Here is an 18026-nt window from a genome sequence, read left to right as displayed (position 1 = left end):
CTTTTCGCTGACGATATAATCATGTTCACCTGGCTTGCAAAAGCAAATACATGTATTAGAGAGTTATTGTGAGGGGTCAAGGCTTACTGTAAATATGGATAAAACCAAAGTCATAATTTTTAAAAATAGTGGTAACAATATCGAGAAAAGAAAAATAACTTCACAGAGGGAAGTGTATTAAGTGTAAATTTACATAAGTTTAGAACAGCTCTTTCTCGATTTCGCCGTGGCTCTATTTATTTACTCGCCAGAAACCAAATGTAGGCTACCGTATTAGGGACTATAGGCACTTTTGCTACCTGCATGGAACCTCAGCAGGATTTACACCATACCCCTACCTGCATGGAAGTCCAGCAGGATTTACGCTAGCCCTCTACCTGCATTGAAAGCCCAGCAGGATTTACACCAGCCTTCTACCTGCATGGAACCCTAGCAGGATTTACACCAGCCCTCTACCTGCATGGACCCCCAGCAGAATTTACACCAGCCCTCTACCTGCATGGAACCCTAGCAGGATTTACACAAGCCCTCTACCTGCATGGAACCCCAGCAGGATGTACACAAGCCCTCTACCTGCATGGAACCTCAGCAGGATTTACACCAGCCCTCTACCTGCATGGAACCCCAGCAGGATGTACACAAGCCCTCTACCTGCATGGAACCCCAGCAGGATTTACACCAGCCCTCTACCTGCATGGAACCCCAGCAGGATTTACACCAGCCCTCTACCTGCATGGAACCCCAGCAGGATTTACACCAGCCCTCTACCTGCATGGAACCTCAGCAGGATTTACACCAGCCCTCTACCTGCATGGAACCCAAGTAGGATTTACACCGTCCCTTTTACGATTTTAACAGTGGTTGATACAAAAAAAGACTTTACGTGACAATGTCATTCAATGCTATCTCATGTCACAGGTGGAACATTGAGAGTTTGGGTGCATGTATAGTACGTATCTCTACCTTTTGGGTGGAAAAACACTGCTGCTTGCTAAAGCAGATACGTACGAAGTGTGACTTTGTCATTGCGAGACCCATTACCGCACATTCAACATCAGTAGATGTTTTATGTGAAGTCAAAAGGATTAGCAACATCCCCCTCCCCATCCCCATCATTTTCGGTATCCATATTGAATTAATTTACACCCGGGGTCCAGCTCGCGAAAACTCACGTGAGGTCAGAAATCCGTGTTACCACACAACAAGCCATAGCAAATATGGCAACAAAGTAAGACAATATTTCATGCTACCTTGGGTATCTGATAATCCTGATATTATAATTATACTGGTCAGTCGGCTGCCTTTGTACTTGTGATCCACGACGCCAAACATATTATCCCGAAGCACACAATTACACAGTTTTAGTTCAAGAAAGTTTCCCCGCGTGATGCACGTGTTAGTTATGGAGTAACTAGCATTATGTTGTCGCCAAAAACATATGTTGCCAATGGATCAAGTAAAACCATATATTGCCTGGATAATAATATCCTTGCCTTTGCCGTCCAAACAAACCCTTCTTTCTTGTGATGAACTTCTAAAAAGGCCGATGACCCTAAGACCCCTGGTAGCCCTGATATTGACCTTTGTTGTGAAAAGAACTTTCTCCTTTCAGCATGCTCTTCTGTATCTTCTGCTTGAATGAAGAAACTGAAATTTGATATGGATGTTATTTCGGAATAATTAAATTTTTGTTGTTCATTGTAATTACTACATTCTGATTAGCTGAATTGGTCAGGTGTTATTGCATTCATTTCCCAGTGAATACTCGATCGCCTATTTTCCAATCTCATTAAAATTAGACCTAAGTTCTCGCTACCGCCAAACAAAGATCTGAGGACATCCCATTACGGGTCACGTCAGAACGACCTTCGTGAACTGTGACCGACCACTGAAACGAATAACAAGCCAATTAGAAAGCAGCTTTTTCGAGCGTTACGGCACTCGTTTCGATCTGGCGACTTTCATTTTGACTACGCTTGAAAAATATGTTAACACAGTTCTCGATTTAAAATTTTGAAAACTTAAGAAACGAACATTCCGGACTGCTAATATATGGTTGAGATTGTATGGCAGTGCTTCCCACGCCTCCTCCAAATGCTTGTCCACGGAAGCGAGAGATAGCCGATAATTTTGACGGAATCAGTCGTGCGGGCCGTAACAGTCGTTCGGAATACCCCGTGTTAACGTTTATGAGGTTGCATGATTAGAAAACACATTCCGACTGTCACTTTCATGATCTTGTAAGCGACGCTTTGATTGGTCGGATGAAAGGTCGTTCTGACGTGATACCTAATGGGATGTCTTCAGATCTTTGTTTATTGATAGCGAGAACTAAGATCTGATTTAAATGAGCTTGTCTATTTTCTGTCCGCCTGGGTTCCACAAATTTCATGTCTTCCGGTTTCATTTCTAACCCGCATTTGTCCAACTGTGTCTTCCCTTTCTCAGGGAACTAATGTTTGAATCTGGCGGTAACTGACCATGTAATTTGAAACAACCGCCTCATCCCGGACATATTTGTTCCGGTTCGTCGGACTGTTGTGGTTCTTTTCGCCTCTTGCCTTCAGTGAGTAGAGCCAAAAGAATGGAAATATTATGTGAATAGACAATAAATAATTTCGATTGGACGTTAAATTTTAACTCACTTTAGGGCAGAGATCAAGGTGAGGTCATTAACTGTTCATTAGAGTGTTTGGTTACATTATCTCTCGAAATATAAAGGTGTTTTCACTAAACTTGGTATATTGCTTTATATTGGCATAGGATACCTACTGTATGAAAAGGTTTTGGTCAAGATTGGAGGAAAGGCGGTATCATATCTGCATATGATTAACATTTCTTGTTCAAAGTTTTGTCTCAGATACAGCAGACTGGAATATTCTAATACATTATGTCGACGTTCGTCACTTTTATTGGGATTTGTTTTAGGAAAACATTTTTTGAAACATTTTACTTTTTATACTTTGGGCAATAGTATTGACAATTGCGATGTGAAGGTCAAAGGTCAGGGTAATGATGTGAGCAATACTAAAACTTTTGTGATAACAGGTCTACAAATTAGTGGTAAATGCCTTTTCTGTGATGTGGACCTGCTTTATTAAGATTAATCAAAGGCCATTATTAACTATTTTTGCAAAACATTATTTTAACTATGTGAGTTTCGGACGCATGTATACCTCTAAATATATTTTGTATATGCCACAAATGTGGCATGTCTGTCAAAGGTCCAGGTCATATTTAATGGTATTTTAAAAAAGGACTCCTTCTCTAGGGTTTCGTGCACCTTTACTTTGTATTATTTTGAGACATGGTAGTTGTTGCTTCTCAAGGCCGCTGTCATGTACACAGAGGGTTGGCATCCTTCTTCAATCTTTTGTTGGTGTGTTTCATATATCCCGTGCTTATTTCGATTACATATTTTTTCATAAACAACAAATGATGCCATACCAGTATTGGTTCACATTTGTGAGTCGCACATGCCGTTGTTGATATGTTGCTGATATCATCAGCCAAAAAGTGGACTTTACTCCCTGGCTGATTGCAGCGGATTTTCTGGTATAAGGTCAAACTTCATTAGGTATTTGTCTTACCAATATCCAGCGGTGATGTCATTAGTGTCATAGGTTTGATGTAAGACTTTCTCAGACGCACCATATACATACTCTTGATAATTTAAAATGTTACTAATATTGATATGTAAAAGGTTACTTTCACGATATAAAGTAATAAATTGATAAAGGCAAATCAAATCAGTGCAAAGGTGCAAAACACAATCGTACCCTGTGGGTGACATTGGGCGCCTACATACAAATATAAGTTTTGGAATAAACATTTATTTTAACAAAAGAACACTGATTGCCGGGAATTGGAGTAGCATCAGGCCCTTTGAATGTCAGTCATTACTTATCTCACGACCAGAATGACAAACAGGGTCAAACATTTGTGTAAATAGATATATGTATGTTTTACACATGTATTCTAATTACAGCTGGTAACTCGTCAACAGCTTATCGGATGAACTAGTGGCACGTAGAAGTTACACAGCTGTCATTTTCTCCACGCTGGTCACTGATTTCTGATACAAATGTTTGCATGAATGTACACTTTGCGAGTGTTTCTCGGGCATCTTACGAACAAGACGCATTGCCTCAGACAGGTCGACTAAAGAGAAGACACCACCTGCAGCTCTTACTATGTCGGAAACCGTGTCATCATTTCATCCACCAACAACATTTACACTGTGTACAAACCGTCCCCATGCAGCAAACACTCACAGTGTCACACTAACAACAAAACCACGAAAGGGTAAACGCGACATACTACGTACATGTGTAAATCGTCCGCAAAATCAGAGTTACGTATTTGTGTTGTGTTTACAATCATAGTTTTCTGCAACGTCTTGTTGGAATATTCTGAAAATCTGCTTTAAGAGATAACTTTATCTTCCTTCCACCATGAAACAACCACTCTTCTGTGTGTTTGTTAAATGTTTCAACTTGGAGATCAATGACGACAAAACACCTACACTTCGTTTTGTTAACGGGAAAATAGTATCGTGGGCATTTTTGCAGGGTGAAGGTTTTATCTGGGGGTTTATACATGTTTTGTATATTCCCTGAGTTAAGCACGTTAAATATATCTATCAAAATATTCACAGTGCTGCCAAATAAAAATTATAATACAGCATCTGGGCTATTATTACCTTGGCCAGTGGCACGGAGACATGTGCAGGTTAGGGCCTACTAAGTATAACCAGTGTCTTATCGTTGAAATGGTTAATTGAAGCACAAGGCGCGAAGCACACCCCACCCAACACAAGCATCCGAATAACGTTCATGGGCTCTGGCGATAAATTCTAACACGTCATCTTACTCGGATGAGTGTTGGTTGTTGTTTAACTCTGCACTTACCAATATTCCAGCTATATAACGGCAGTCGGTAAATAATCGTATCTTGACCAGACAATCCACAGAAACTGCTACAGAAACTGCTTTTTTATGAGGGAATAACTGCATAGTTTATTAGATAATGATAGCGCGCAATGTCAATATTGAATATACATATCTTACCGAGTCTGGGTCTGAGTAAACGCACCTATGAAAAGATCTAAGTAAACGCACCTATGAAAAGATCTGGTACGTACGTGTCCTGTTCTGTCCATAAACTAGTATTACCATAACCACATGAATAAAGCTTATGTCTAACAGATGAGGCCCAGTAAGTCTCTGTTCTTAATGGTGATAGAGTAATGGTATGTTTTAACATTTCTTAAGAATACAAGATGTTGAAGATCTTTAGTTGACTACTAAATATAGTTTTTATATGTGCGCTTACCTTTAGTGAAACGGGGATCAGCAGAAGATGGAAACTGCAGACAGTGCCAGGTAATGGGTAAACACGGCAGAGGTGTGTTGAGACCTGTATATGTCATGTAATGGACATACATTGTTCAATTAGAATATCCTCTGATTTCTGGTATTATGAAATCCAAATCAAATAATATATCCCGAAAAGAAGTTCCAGGAGAAATGTCATTTCTAAGTATTCGATATGGGCATAAACAATGTTTTTAATGCATCTTATTCCTTTCATGCATCGACATAAACCTGATGTGATTATTGTAATTGGAAAAAAACTAAATTGAAACACCTGTGACTTTTTACGTAACTATTTGAGGGATCTGAAAAAGCAACATCTTTTCAGATTTGTAACGAGCGATTGATGTCACATTTTAATTCAAAAGCTATATATACAGATCATTTTATGTACAACTACCGAATGTCTTCACTTAATAATGTATGTCGACAATCACCTACTACCTTTTTCATCTAAGATGGTCACATGAATATCTGAAAGCTTCAGAACTGTACATCAAAACAGAGAAGTAGAAGTAGCCTACTGTAAAAATGAAGGGGTGATTTGAGCACAACGGGGAGTGATCTTAGCCTAGAGTGAGTGTTTCAGGCCTGGTAGAGGGGAGTTACCTGAGCCTAGGCCCAAGACACCCTAGAGTGATCTCAGCCTAGAGTGAGTGTTTTAAAGGGCCTGGTAGAGGGGAGTTACCTGAGCCTAGGCCCAAGACACTCTAGAGTGATCTCAGCCTAGAGTGAGTGTTTCGGGCCTGGTAGAGGGGAGTTACCTGAGCCTAGGCCCAAGACACCCTAGTGATCTCAGCCTAGAGTGAGTGTTTTGGGCCTGGTAGAGGGGAGTTACCTGAACCTAGGCCCAAAACACCCTAGAGTGATCTCAGCCTAGAGTGAGTGTTTTAAAGGGCCTGGTAGAGGGGAGTTACCTGAGCCTAGGCCCAAGACACTCTAGAGTGATGTCAGCCTAGAGTGAGTGTTTTAAAGGGCCTGGTAGAGGGGAGTTACCTGAACCTAGGCCCAAAACACTCTAGAGTGATCTCAGCCTAGAGTGAGTGTTTTAAAGGGCCTGGTAGAGGGGAGTTACCTGAACCTAGGCCCAAGACACCCTAGAGTGATCTCAGCCTAGAGTGAGTGTTTCGGGCCTGGTAGAGGGGAGTTACCTGAGCCTAGGCCCAAGACACTCTAGAGTGATCTCAGCCTAGAGTGAGTGTTTTAAAGGGCCTGGTAGATGGGAGTTACCTGAGCCTAGGCCCAAGACACTCTAAAATGATCTTAGCCTAGAGTGAGTGTTTTAAAGGGCCTGGTAGAGGGGAGTTACCTGAGCCTAGGCCCAAGACACTCTAGAGTGATCTCAGCCTAGAGTGAGTGTTTTAAAGGGCCTGGTAGAGGGGAGTTACCTGAGCCTAGGCCCAAGACACTCTAGAGCGATCTCAGCCTAGAGTGAGTGTTTTAAAGGGCCTGGTATAGGGGAGTTACCCGAGCCTAGGCCCAAGACACTCTAGAGTGATCTTAGCCTAGAGTGAGTGTTTTAAAGGGCCTGGTAGAGGGGAGTTACCTGATCCTAGGCCCAAGACATTCTAGAGTGATCTTAGCCTAGAGTGAGTGTTTTAAAGGGCCTGGTAGAGGGGAGTTACCTGAGCCTAGGCCCAAGACACTCTAGAGTGATCTTAGCCTAGAGTGAGTGTTTTAAAAGGCCTGGTAGAGGGGAGTTACCTGAGCCTAGGCCCAAGACACTCTAGAGTGATCTCAGCCTAGAGTGAGTGTTTTGGGCCTGGTAGAGGGGAGTTACCTGAGCCTAGGCCCAAGACACTCTAGAGTGATCTCAGCCTAGAGTGAGTGTTTTAAAGGGCCTGGTAGAGGGGAGTTGCCTAGAGTGATCTCAGCCTATGCTCAAATCACTATTGAGTTAATTTTTCAAGGATTGATTTCAGCCAGCTGCCCCGGCACTACAATGGCTAGACAAAATGCACAACCAGATCGTGCTGGAATCCCATGATAAGTCAATAGGATGTGCACATCTCTATGTTACATCTTGGAGAGTTACACTGGTCTCTCACGCCTATATTTAAGTACCGTCAGAAAATTTACCTTTACACATCAACAAACTTATGTTTTTAAACATTTTTCTACCGCAAAATGTAAAATATAATTGAACGCTTAACACGTTCTCCCTCGCGCCCCTGGTTTGTTACGTAATATGTTCATGTACGCATACATCTTCTCCGTTTGGATTTGTAAATGTTCGTGAGTGGTAACAAGAAGGAGATTATATGAACATATTCCATGATATAACGGATGGTTATATAACCACCGCGGGGAGCCTCTTCTATTGGTTGTCGCCATTGGGTGACAACGTTGATTGTGAGTCATGGTGGTACCACGACGAAATGGAAGGCTGCTTATTATGTCAACCACTGATTTATGTGGCCGTGATATATCTGGCATATTACTGACTGCTGTATTGAAACAACAGACAAACAAACAAACAAACGAATCTGTTTATACAATTTGAGCAAGTTATGTTTTGTCATAATCACATGGAAGCAAATAACAAACTATACTTGCTTCGACCTGCCAAAATCATTACACTTCTTGAATGAATGAACGGCAAGCTTATTTCAGAGCACCCACAAACATTGTTAGTCTTTGTTTTCGAGTATAGCCACACTTCCTTACAATCCCTCTGATAAATACTACTTTTGTAATGCTAATGCAATGATAGTGCCCATTTGCTGAACCAGATAAATACAAAGAGAAATTTTAAAAACTAAAAAACAGGGCACTTGGATCAGCACTGTGATTGACTACTCAGTAACAGAAAAGATCTTGAATATGAAGCAATGGGAACTGATGTTTCATGTTTTGTAAACTTATATGCAATGCTGACCATACATATGGGTCATACAATGTCACTCCTAAATTCTCTTGTTGAAGAAGGTATTCTCAACTCTGTGTTATATTTGTATTCAAATGTGCCCAGGGGCCTTCATATAGAAATGTTTGTTTGAACTCTTGCACATGATAACCAAACACGGCAAGTACATCTCAAGGTCAGTGATTAGTTAGTAAGACACTCACAACAGCAATGCAGTTTCAACGGACACTTCTTGTTAGACACTGATCTTCGATATAATAGACTACAATCTTAATCATGATAACGAGCACATAGCATGACGTGCTTTAACGATAGACAAGGGCAACGCCGTGTTAGTAAATACTGACCTGTTATATTTGCACACGTTAAGCAAATGCCGTTTTTGACCGTTAGCTTCCTCCATGATATGATAAATGGGTGTACCGTCAGCCCAGACATATATTGTGGTCGCGTGCTTGTGCGAGACTCCCATGGTCACTGTTATCAGCATTAGCGGAAGGCTGACATACTTCTCATCTCATAACATGTGTTACCCATCTCGTTGAAGCATAACCTTCTTCAAATCTGGCAGAATATTAAGCCGTAGGATATAGTATGGATGCCGCTTAAATTCAAAATGTTGAACATGTGATAGTAATACAGAAATTCTTATTTATTATAGCATCCACTTCCAAATTCCAGATTGTTGTTTCAAGCTCCCAAATGTTGATATGTAGTAGCGGGGATGGCTCCGGTTAGGGCAGCAAAGGCTACTGGGGCGTGAGTTGACAGCTGGACTTTATTTCATGTGCAATGCACATACGCTAGTTGGTTCCAATCGCTGTGTGGCCACGAGCTGGCAACTATGTTTACGATGGTCAGAGCACAGGCAACGTAACATCGATTTCCATATTCTTATAGAGATCCTGAGCACGGAATATTAACCATTCGCTGATTCGAATACAAGGATAGAAACACTTGATACTTTCAAATGGAACTGACCAACTGATTTAGCAAACTCAGCTGCAACAAGTTTAAGTTTAAGTTTAATAACATAAGTCTGTTGCAACAAGACTTGACTATTTCGGATGAAATCTAGAGGTATGACGTCCTTTGTTACGAGGTGATTTCCATATTGAAACGCAAAGGCTAACCCAGATATTAGGACGTTGATGACTAAATTGTAAAATCAGTAAATGACCACACATGATCAATGAATAAATAACACATTATTTCACACATACAGTTTAAGGTTTACAATCACAAAAGGCAATACAATGGGCCAAGTTTGTGACAGCAGTAATAAGTTACAAGCCCTATGTCAAGCCCTCATGGTAGTCCAGAATATTTCACTGTTCCACTGTTTCACTCGGTACTGGAATCCAGAATAGAGGAAGCCGGCAGGAATTCGATGTTTCCAGATATATATCCACAAACCAAGAAGATATTACACAAGTCAGGTCGTAAAAGGGGGCGGTAACTCCGATGTCAGTCGCTGAAATCTGACCACGACAACTCTCGATATTTTACCAGCGCTTCAACCATTTTATGTCACCGACAATTACTACAAATAACTTACAACAATCTCTACTGCCCCATGACACTATGTATAAAACATAGAGGTATTGGTTGGTAAAAACAGTCGAAAGTAATGGTAACAAATACATGTAATGCTTAATAAATTTACAAATAAACTTTTTATTGAATATTTCACATATATGAATATTGTAAACTGAATTGATGTCCATGTTAATGCTGAAAGACAGAAATATTGAACATAACAAAAGCTAATGCGATATTAGTGTGACCCCTAGCTGTCAATACTAGGTGTGAGCCACCCTGACAACATCATAGTAATGTTTACGTAATATAGATTTTCAAATGCATTATGAATGACAATATGAAGTGTGGGATTTCTGTGAATTCGCGTTATATTGGTTGAGCAGTTTACACAGCTCACAGGCAGGATCGTTCGATGTTCAAATTGCTGAGAAAGGCAACATATTAAGGGAATCTTCCTTTACAAACCTTGTGTGTCTTCAGAGGTGTGTCATCATATGACTCTCGTCAACATACCTGTACCGTTTATCAGACATACTTCCATCCCCACTTATCACGCTCCATGTGTACTTCTGTCGACCGGGATTGAATCTAGCAATGCGTGGGTCCTCAAAACCATCATCATCAGCAGCACCGTACATCATATCATTTGGCACTGAAAGATCACTTCCATGACCATCTATGTTCAGTGGCAGATCGATGTTGGATCGCCTCATAACTTCACTCCGAAAAACTGACGGGGGAACGACAACAGGTTTGTTGATATTATTAACATGATCTGGACTGTTGTCTGTTTCCGGCGTGTCCCGGAAGTGAACAGGTGACGGCTGTCCTCGTTTTGAGTTCAACTCACTAACCCTATCCAAGAAAGTCATTGGGCGAGGTGAGTACCTTCCTAGTGGTGGAGCTTGAGCTGTCATATTGGGCTGCAGTTGTTCAGGTTCACGACTATCAGGCAATACAGGTTGTGCAGGCGCGGGAGTACGTCGAGGGAAACCAGTCTTGTTTTTGACGCTTCCAGGTTGTGTGGGGTCCTCATGTAATGTTATGTCAGCTATGTTTGGCATGGAAGCATATTGGGAGGATATCACCTCAGGTACCGAGGCCGAAGCAGTAGCCCTTGGTAACCCATACAAAAAGTACAGCGTGTCTCCCATGGGGTATTTAGGTGATGGGGGCATGCCGTATGTGTGTCTAATATGGTATGTCTGTTCCCTTTGCATGTCAGGGTTTTGTATGTAACGCTGGGTAATGCTTTGGATGTCCATGAAAGAGTTGTATGCCTGTCGCTCAGTGTTTGGACTCGCTTCCTCCAAGCCATGTATCAGCTCCTGGTTGACAGACATCCGCCACAAAGCCCATTTATGTAGTCGGTTCTGTCCCCGTTGAGGATGACGCATTTCGTCCGGTGACGCCATCACATTACCTAGGGACGGTAAACCTGTAAAGCAGACAATTGCTTACCATGAGAATGGAAGAACAGTGACAACGATAGGTCAAACAGTCTAATACTAACACACAGACACACAGACACGCACAAACACACAGACACACACAAACACTAAGACACACAAACACACAGACACACAAACACACATCCGTGTTTTAAACAGTATTAAATAATATGTAAAGGAGAAGCCACTTCTCCAAAGGCTAACTACGGCCCCCTCGGTATGTTCCCCGGGCTAACTACGGCCGCCTCGGTATGTTCCCCGGGCTAACTACGGCCTCCTCGGTATGTTCCCCGGGCTAACTACGGCCGCCTCGGTATGTTCCCCGGGCTAACTACGGCCGCCTCGGTATGTTCCCCGGGCTAACTACGGCCCCCTCGGTATGTTCCCCGGGCTAACTACGGCCGCCTCGGTATGTTCCCCGGGCTAACTACGGCCCCCTCGGTATGTTCCCCGGGCTAACTACGGCCCCCTCGGTATGTTCCCCGGGCTAACTACGGCCGCCTCGGTATGTTCCCCGGGCTAACCACGGCCCCCTCGGTATGTTCCCCGGGCTAACCACGGCCCCCTCGGTATGTTCCTCGGGCTAACCACGGCCCCCTCGGTATGTTCCCCGTGTTAACCACGGCCGCCTCGGTATGTTCCCCGGGCTAACTACGGCCCCCTCGGTATGTTCCCCGGGCTAACTACGGCCCCCTCGGTATGTTCCCGGGCTAACTACGGCCGCCTCGGTATGTTCCTGTGGCTAACTATGGCCGCCTCGGTATGTTCCTCGGGCTAACAACCCTTAAAGGAGGGTTTACAATCATTGTTAACCAGACAACATGGGGAGTTTTAGAAACCCTTCACGGGGTTACACGAGTACTTAAGAGGTTTATGGTATTATAATGAAATATGTCAGACAAATTTGTTTTTAAATATAACTTTGTATTCCAGACTTGTGTATACATCAACTTGTTCTCGTCGCTATATGGCTGAAATAATACCGATGCGGCGTTAAATAATAACTCACACTCACACTCAAACACACACACAAACGTTATTTTTGTGTGTGATTTTCTGATAAATAGCAAATCCGGTTTGGGCACTTGTGCTACCATGCTTGTTAACTATTATTTTTAATTTATCTAGCCCATGCATCACATCTCTATGATGACACAGGGAAGGTGGCATGTTTATTGCAGACAAGTAACATGTATATACAGTCGGTATTTGCATTTTAAGCGAAAACCATCAGAAGACATAAGCCCAGTGCAAAGTTACGTGAAGAAATATGGAACGATTTTTGTTCAAGTTCCGAAATTGTATGTCCCACTTACACCCATAGAAAGGTTCAGACCGAGGACATCCCATTGAAGGGGCCGACGTAGAGACAGGTCGGCCACGATGTAACACCCCACCGGCTGCGTTACTTACCATACACTGGTTCTAATCATCTATTGTTCAATGTTGAACTGTCCATAATTGCCTGGGGTGAGTTAAAATTTAACGTCGCATCGGCATTATTTCAGCCATATAGCGAAATAATTGCTTGGTGCTGATGCATTATCAAATAGAAAACAAAGAAACAATGATCTCATACTATAACGCTTCCTTATATGTGAAGTATATATGTTACAGTCAATGTATAAATGACATTTTCACTTTGACATTTTACAAAACGCCAAATATTTCGGTTATTTTTCAATTATATAGTCAAATTGACTGAAAGCTATTTAGAAGTTCAGGGCTTTAAAACATCACAGTAGACTAATAATGTCTAGATGAGAAGCCAAAAGATATATTAAAATATACTTTGACCTTCACTTTCTTCTGATCCTAACATATTCAATCATTGGGCGAGTAAATAAAGCATAAACATGTTTGGAATTCGTTATCATATTATGATAAATGGAAACAGTAACAGTACATGTCTCTCTCGCACCACTAGTTGGCCAATCGCCATGTTTCATGTATGTTCTTGATAACCACTGCATTGATCTGTATGCTGTCAATAAAAACCCAACAGAATTCGATTTGCCATAAACAATAACAATCTGTAACCTGACACAATTCGGGCGGAACGCTGCTGAAATAGAGTGAAATAGAGTCCACAAGGATGTAATATACAACCCGGAAGATACACACTGTCCCACATTGTGGTGCAGTCGTGTTTGGGTATCTGGGTTGCCACAGCGTTGACGGATACGCATAGTCTAATTGCCAGGTTCGTCTATTTTCGAAGCCGTGTTATGTTTCAGTCACTATGTAACTGCGCCTGAACCTGTTTTTACCTGCATCTGTGTAGCCCACGTATTTGTGTGACTAACTATAGCTTCATGTAAGTGGCTATTCACCACACGGTTACCAAAAACATTACCATTGTGACCAGATGCTACACCTCTACTTGCGTGAGACTATGGAGTTGTCACACACACCTGCATATGTGAGACTTTTATGTAGTTGTCACACACACCTGCATATTTGAGACTTGTATGTAGTTGTCACACACACACACACACCTGTATGTGTGTGAATATGGAGTTGTCACACACACCTGTATATGTGAGACTATGGAGTTGTCACACACACCTGTATATGTGAGCCTATGGAGTTGTCACACACACATGTATATGTGAGGCTATGTAGTTGCCACACACAACTGTATATGTGAGGCTATATAGTTGTCACACACACACCTGTACATGTGAGACTTGTATATAGTTGTCACACACACACACACACACACCTGTATATGTGAGACTATGTAGTTGTCACACACACACATGTATATGTGAGGCTATGTAGTTGCCACACACACATGTATATGTGAGGCTATGTAGTTACCACACACACACCTGTATATGTGAGACTATGTATAGTTGTCACACACACCTGTATATGTGAGACTTGTATATAGTTGTCGCACACACACACACACACCTGTATATGTGAGGCTATCTAGTTGTCACACACACCTGTATATGTGAGACTTGTATATAGTTGTCACACACACACCTGTGTATGTGAGACGTGTATTTAGTTGTCACACACACCTGTATATGTGAGACTTGTATTTAGTTGTCACACACACACACACCTGTATATGTGAGACTTGTATTTAGTTGTCACACACACACACACTTGTATATGTGAGACGTGTATTTAGTTGTCACACACACACCTGTATATGTGAGACTTGTATTTAGTTGTTACACACACACACACCTGTATATGTGAGACTTGTATTTAGTTGTTACACACACACACACCTGTATATGTGAGACGTGTATTTAGTTGTCACACACACACACACCTGTATATGTGAGACGTGTATTTAGTTGTCACACACACACACACACACACACACACACACCTGTATATGTGAGACGTGTATTTAGTTGTCACACACACACCTGTATATGTGAGACTTGTATTTAGTTGTCACACACACACACACACACACACACACCTGTATATGTGAGACGTGTATTTAGTTGTCACACACACCTGTATATGTGAGACGTGTATGTAGTTGTCACACACACACACACCTGTATATGTGAGACTTGTATTTAGTTGTCACACACACACACACACACACACACACCTGTATATGTGAGACGTGTATTTAGTTGTCACACACACCTGTATATGTGAGACGTGTATGTAGTTGTCACACACACACACACCTGTATATGTGAGACTTGTATTTAGTTGTCACACACACACACACACACACACACACACCTGTATATGTGAGACGTGTATTTAGTTGTCACACACACACACACACCTGTATATGTGAGACTTGTATTTAGTTGTCACACACACACACACCTGTATATGTGAGACGTGTATGTAGTTGTCACACACACACACACCTGTATATGTGAGACGTGTATTTAGTTGTCACACACACACACACCTGTATATGTGAGACGTGTATTTAGTTGTCACACACACACACACCTGTATATGTGAGACGTGTATTTAGTTGTCACACACACACACACCTGTATATGTGAGACGTGTATGTAGTTGTCACACACACACACCTGTATATGTGAGACGTGTATTTAGTTGTCACACACACACACACACCTGTATATGTGAGACTTGTATTTAGTTGTCACACACACACACACCTGTATATGTGAGACGTGTATGTAGTTGTCACACACACACACACCTGTATATGTGAGACGTGTATGTAGTTGTCACACACACACACACCTGTATATGTGAGACGTGTATTTAGTTGTCACACACACACACACCTGTATATGTGAGACGTGTATTTAGTTGTCACACACACACACACCTGTATATGTGAGACGTGTATTTAGTTGTCACACACACACACACCTGTATATGTGAGACGTGTATGTAGTTGTCACACACACACACACACACCTGTATATGTGAGACGTGTATTTAGTTGTCACACACACCTGTATATGTGAGTCGTGTATGTAGTTGTCACACACACCTGTATATGTGAGACTTGTATTTAGTTGTCACACACACACACACCTGTATATGTGAGACGTGTATTTAGTTGTCACACACACCTCTGTATGTGAAATACGGGAGCCCTAGAAACGTGTTTAACAGACAGTGATATGGGTTTAGGAAACACAGACAACTGTGTACCGATTACCTGTAGATGAGGTAATAATGTATCACTGAAACAATGTAAGTAAATGTACCTACCATTGATTGTACAGTCTCCTTCCTCTGTAGGTGTTTTGGACAGAAACCAAACAGCCCGCTATTTCATTCAAAATATGTGAGCCCACCAAACTCCTCTCCAGCCTTATGACACTACCTGGAACCATTTCGAGTTTTCAAATACACACACCTCTCATTTTGACGACGTATCTGAGCTCCGCGGCAGCCGGGTTACTGCCTCAATGTCGTGATATTAGTCACCCAGCCACGGAGAGGCGTGTACGTTGAGGGACAGACAAAGCTAGATATGCTTGTCTAAGGCTTTGGCGGTCATTTAACAAACAACAGTAGCGAGGACAAATCGGCCATTGGTTGGAGTCTGGTGAAAACAGTATCCTGCTATACTACGACAAGCCACACATGTGGTGACACATTAATTCAGTAGGACGTTTTCCTGCGGAATACATGGAATAGGAACGGCTTAGTCGATATCATGTTTCAAATTGATACTGCATGCCGCGCACATATTGTAATATATGGAAGCACTGACGTACCATAGGTCATAACAGAATATCATAACACAACGCTGTTATAGTACATGCCATCATAAGGTCACCATAGTCAGGTAGTGGTCATTATGACATCACACTGTTGTAGCAGAGGTCGTCATAACATCCAATGTTATAGTGGAGGCAATTATGTCATCATGCTGTTGTAGTAGAGGTCATTATAACATTATAATACTATAGAAGAGGTCATTATAACATCCTAATGTTATAGAAAAGGTCATTATAACATCCTAATATTACAGAAGCTGCCATTATAACATCTTACAGAGGAGGTCAGAATAACATTCTAATATTGTATAACACCATAATGTTAGAGTAGAGGCCAATTATAACAGCATGATACTAGTATTATAGAAGAGGTCGCTATAACATCACGTTAACAAAGTATACAGGTCATTATAGCATCACAATAGTATAATACAGGTCATTATAACATCACGATAGTATAATACAGGTCATTATAGCATCACGATGGTATAATACAGGTCATTACAACATCACACTAGTATAATACAGGTCGTTATAGCATCACGATAGTATAATACAGGTCATTACAACATCACACTAGTATAATACAGGTCATTATAACACCACGATAGTATAATGCAGGTCATTATAACATCACACTAGTATAATACAGGTCATTATAGCACCACGATAGTATAATGCAGGTCATTATAACATCACGATAGTATAATACAGGTCATTATAACACCACGATAGTATAATACAGGTCATTATAGCATCATGATAGTATAATACAGGTCATTATAACACCACGATAGTATAATACAGGTCATTATAACATCGAGATATTATATGGTAGAAGTAATTAGAACATCATAATGTTATAGTAGAGGTCATCTTGACGCTACTGCAAATGCCTAGTAAATATGTCCTACAAACGAAATGACAGTATTATGTTATGTATAATTATAAGGCAATATGTCAGTCACTGGAACAGCCTGACACAAGTATATAACATTTTATCAGTTATTGCAGCGGTAACATATTCCTACCTGCGACGTGTTTCACTTCCAGCTTGACGTATTACCGGGACACGTGCCGCGCGGTGACTCGTGCTTGTCCATTTCGCTGAGTGAGTGACAGTGTGTCCCGCGAGGCGTTTGTTCATGTACACGACAGATGTTGCCCTACGCCATTGATTTTGTGTCGGCAACTCAGCTTTGCTTTAACGCCAGATACAGATTTTATTACAACGGTAGAAATTTCAAGTAATATCAGAATAAAATTATCTAGATGACTCATTACAATAATCCAGATGATAATACAACATTGTATATTTTATTAATAGCTACCACACAACTCCAGTAGCGTACAGCAGACATACACATACAGGAAGATAGTAAGACTGCCCCTCTACAGAACACACAAACTAATGCCGTACGACAGACATACACATACAGGAAGATAGTAAGACTGCCCCTCTACAGAACACACAAACTAATGCCGTACGACAGACATACACATACAGGAAGATAGTAAGACTGTCCCTCTACGGAACACACAAACTAATAGCGTACAGCAGACATACACATACAGGAAGATAGAA

The 18026-nt window shown here is 41.5% G+C and overlaps 1 protein-coding gene across 3 annotated transcripts; it reads right to left on the bottom strand.

The window, feature by feature from the left end:
- Positions 1–9961: 9961 nt before the first annotated feature.
- LOC139479257 (uncharacterized) lies at positions 9962–17612 on the bottom strand. 3 transcript variants are annotated; one of them, XM_071262119.1, is made up of 3 exons: positions 17473–17612; positions 15927–16041; positions 9962–11221 (listed from the first exon to the last, which is right to left on the bottom strand). In XM_071262119.1, the coding sequence occupies exon 3, from the start codon at positions 11196–11198 to the stop codon at positions 10260–10262; it is 939 nt and encodes a 312-aa protein (XP_071118220.1). In that variant the 5' UTR covers positions 11199–11221; positions 15927–16041; positions 17473–17612; the 3' UTR covers positions 9962–10259. The 3 variants fall into 3 exon arrangements, with proteins under 3 accessions (XP_071118220.1, XP_071118221.1, XP_071118219.1); XM_071262120.1 differs by lacking the exon at positions 15927–16041; XM_071262118.1 differs by lacking the exon at positions 17473–17612 and having other exon boundaries at positions 15927–16320.
- Between the last annotated feature and the right edge of the window lie 414 nt (positions 17613–18026).

Source organism: Haliotis cracherodii, unplaced genomic scaffold (genome assembly GCF_022045235.1).
Source record: "Haliotis cracherodii isolate W230 unplaced genomic scaffold, xgHalCrac1.p SCAF_4, whole genome shotgun sequence".
Lineage (NCBI taxonomy): Eukaryota > Metazoa > Mollusca > Gastropoda > Lepetellida > Haliotidae > Haliotis > Haliotis cracherodii.
The sequence above is the reverse complement of the archived record's forward strand: the minus strand, read 5'-3'. Positions and strand labels throughout refer to the sequence as shown.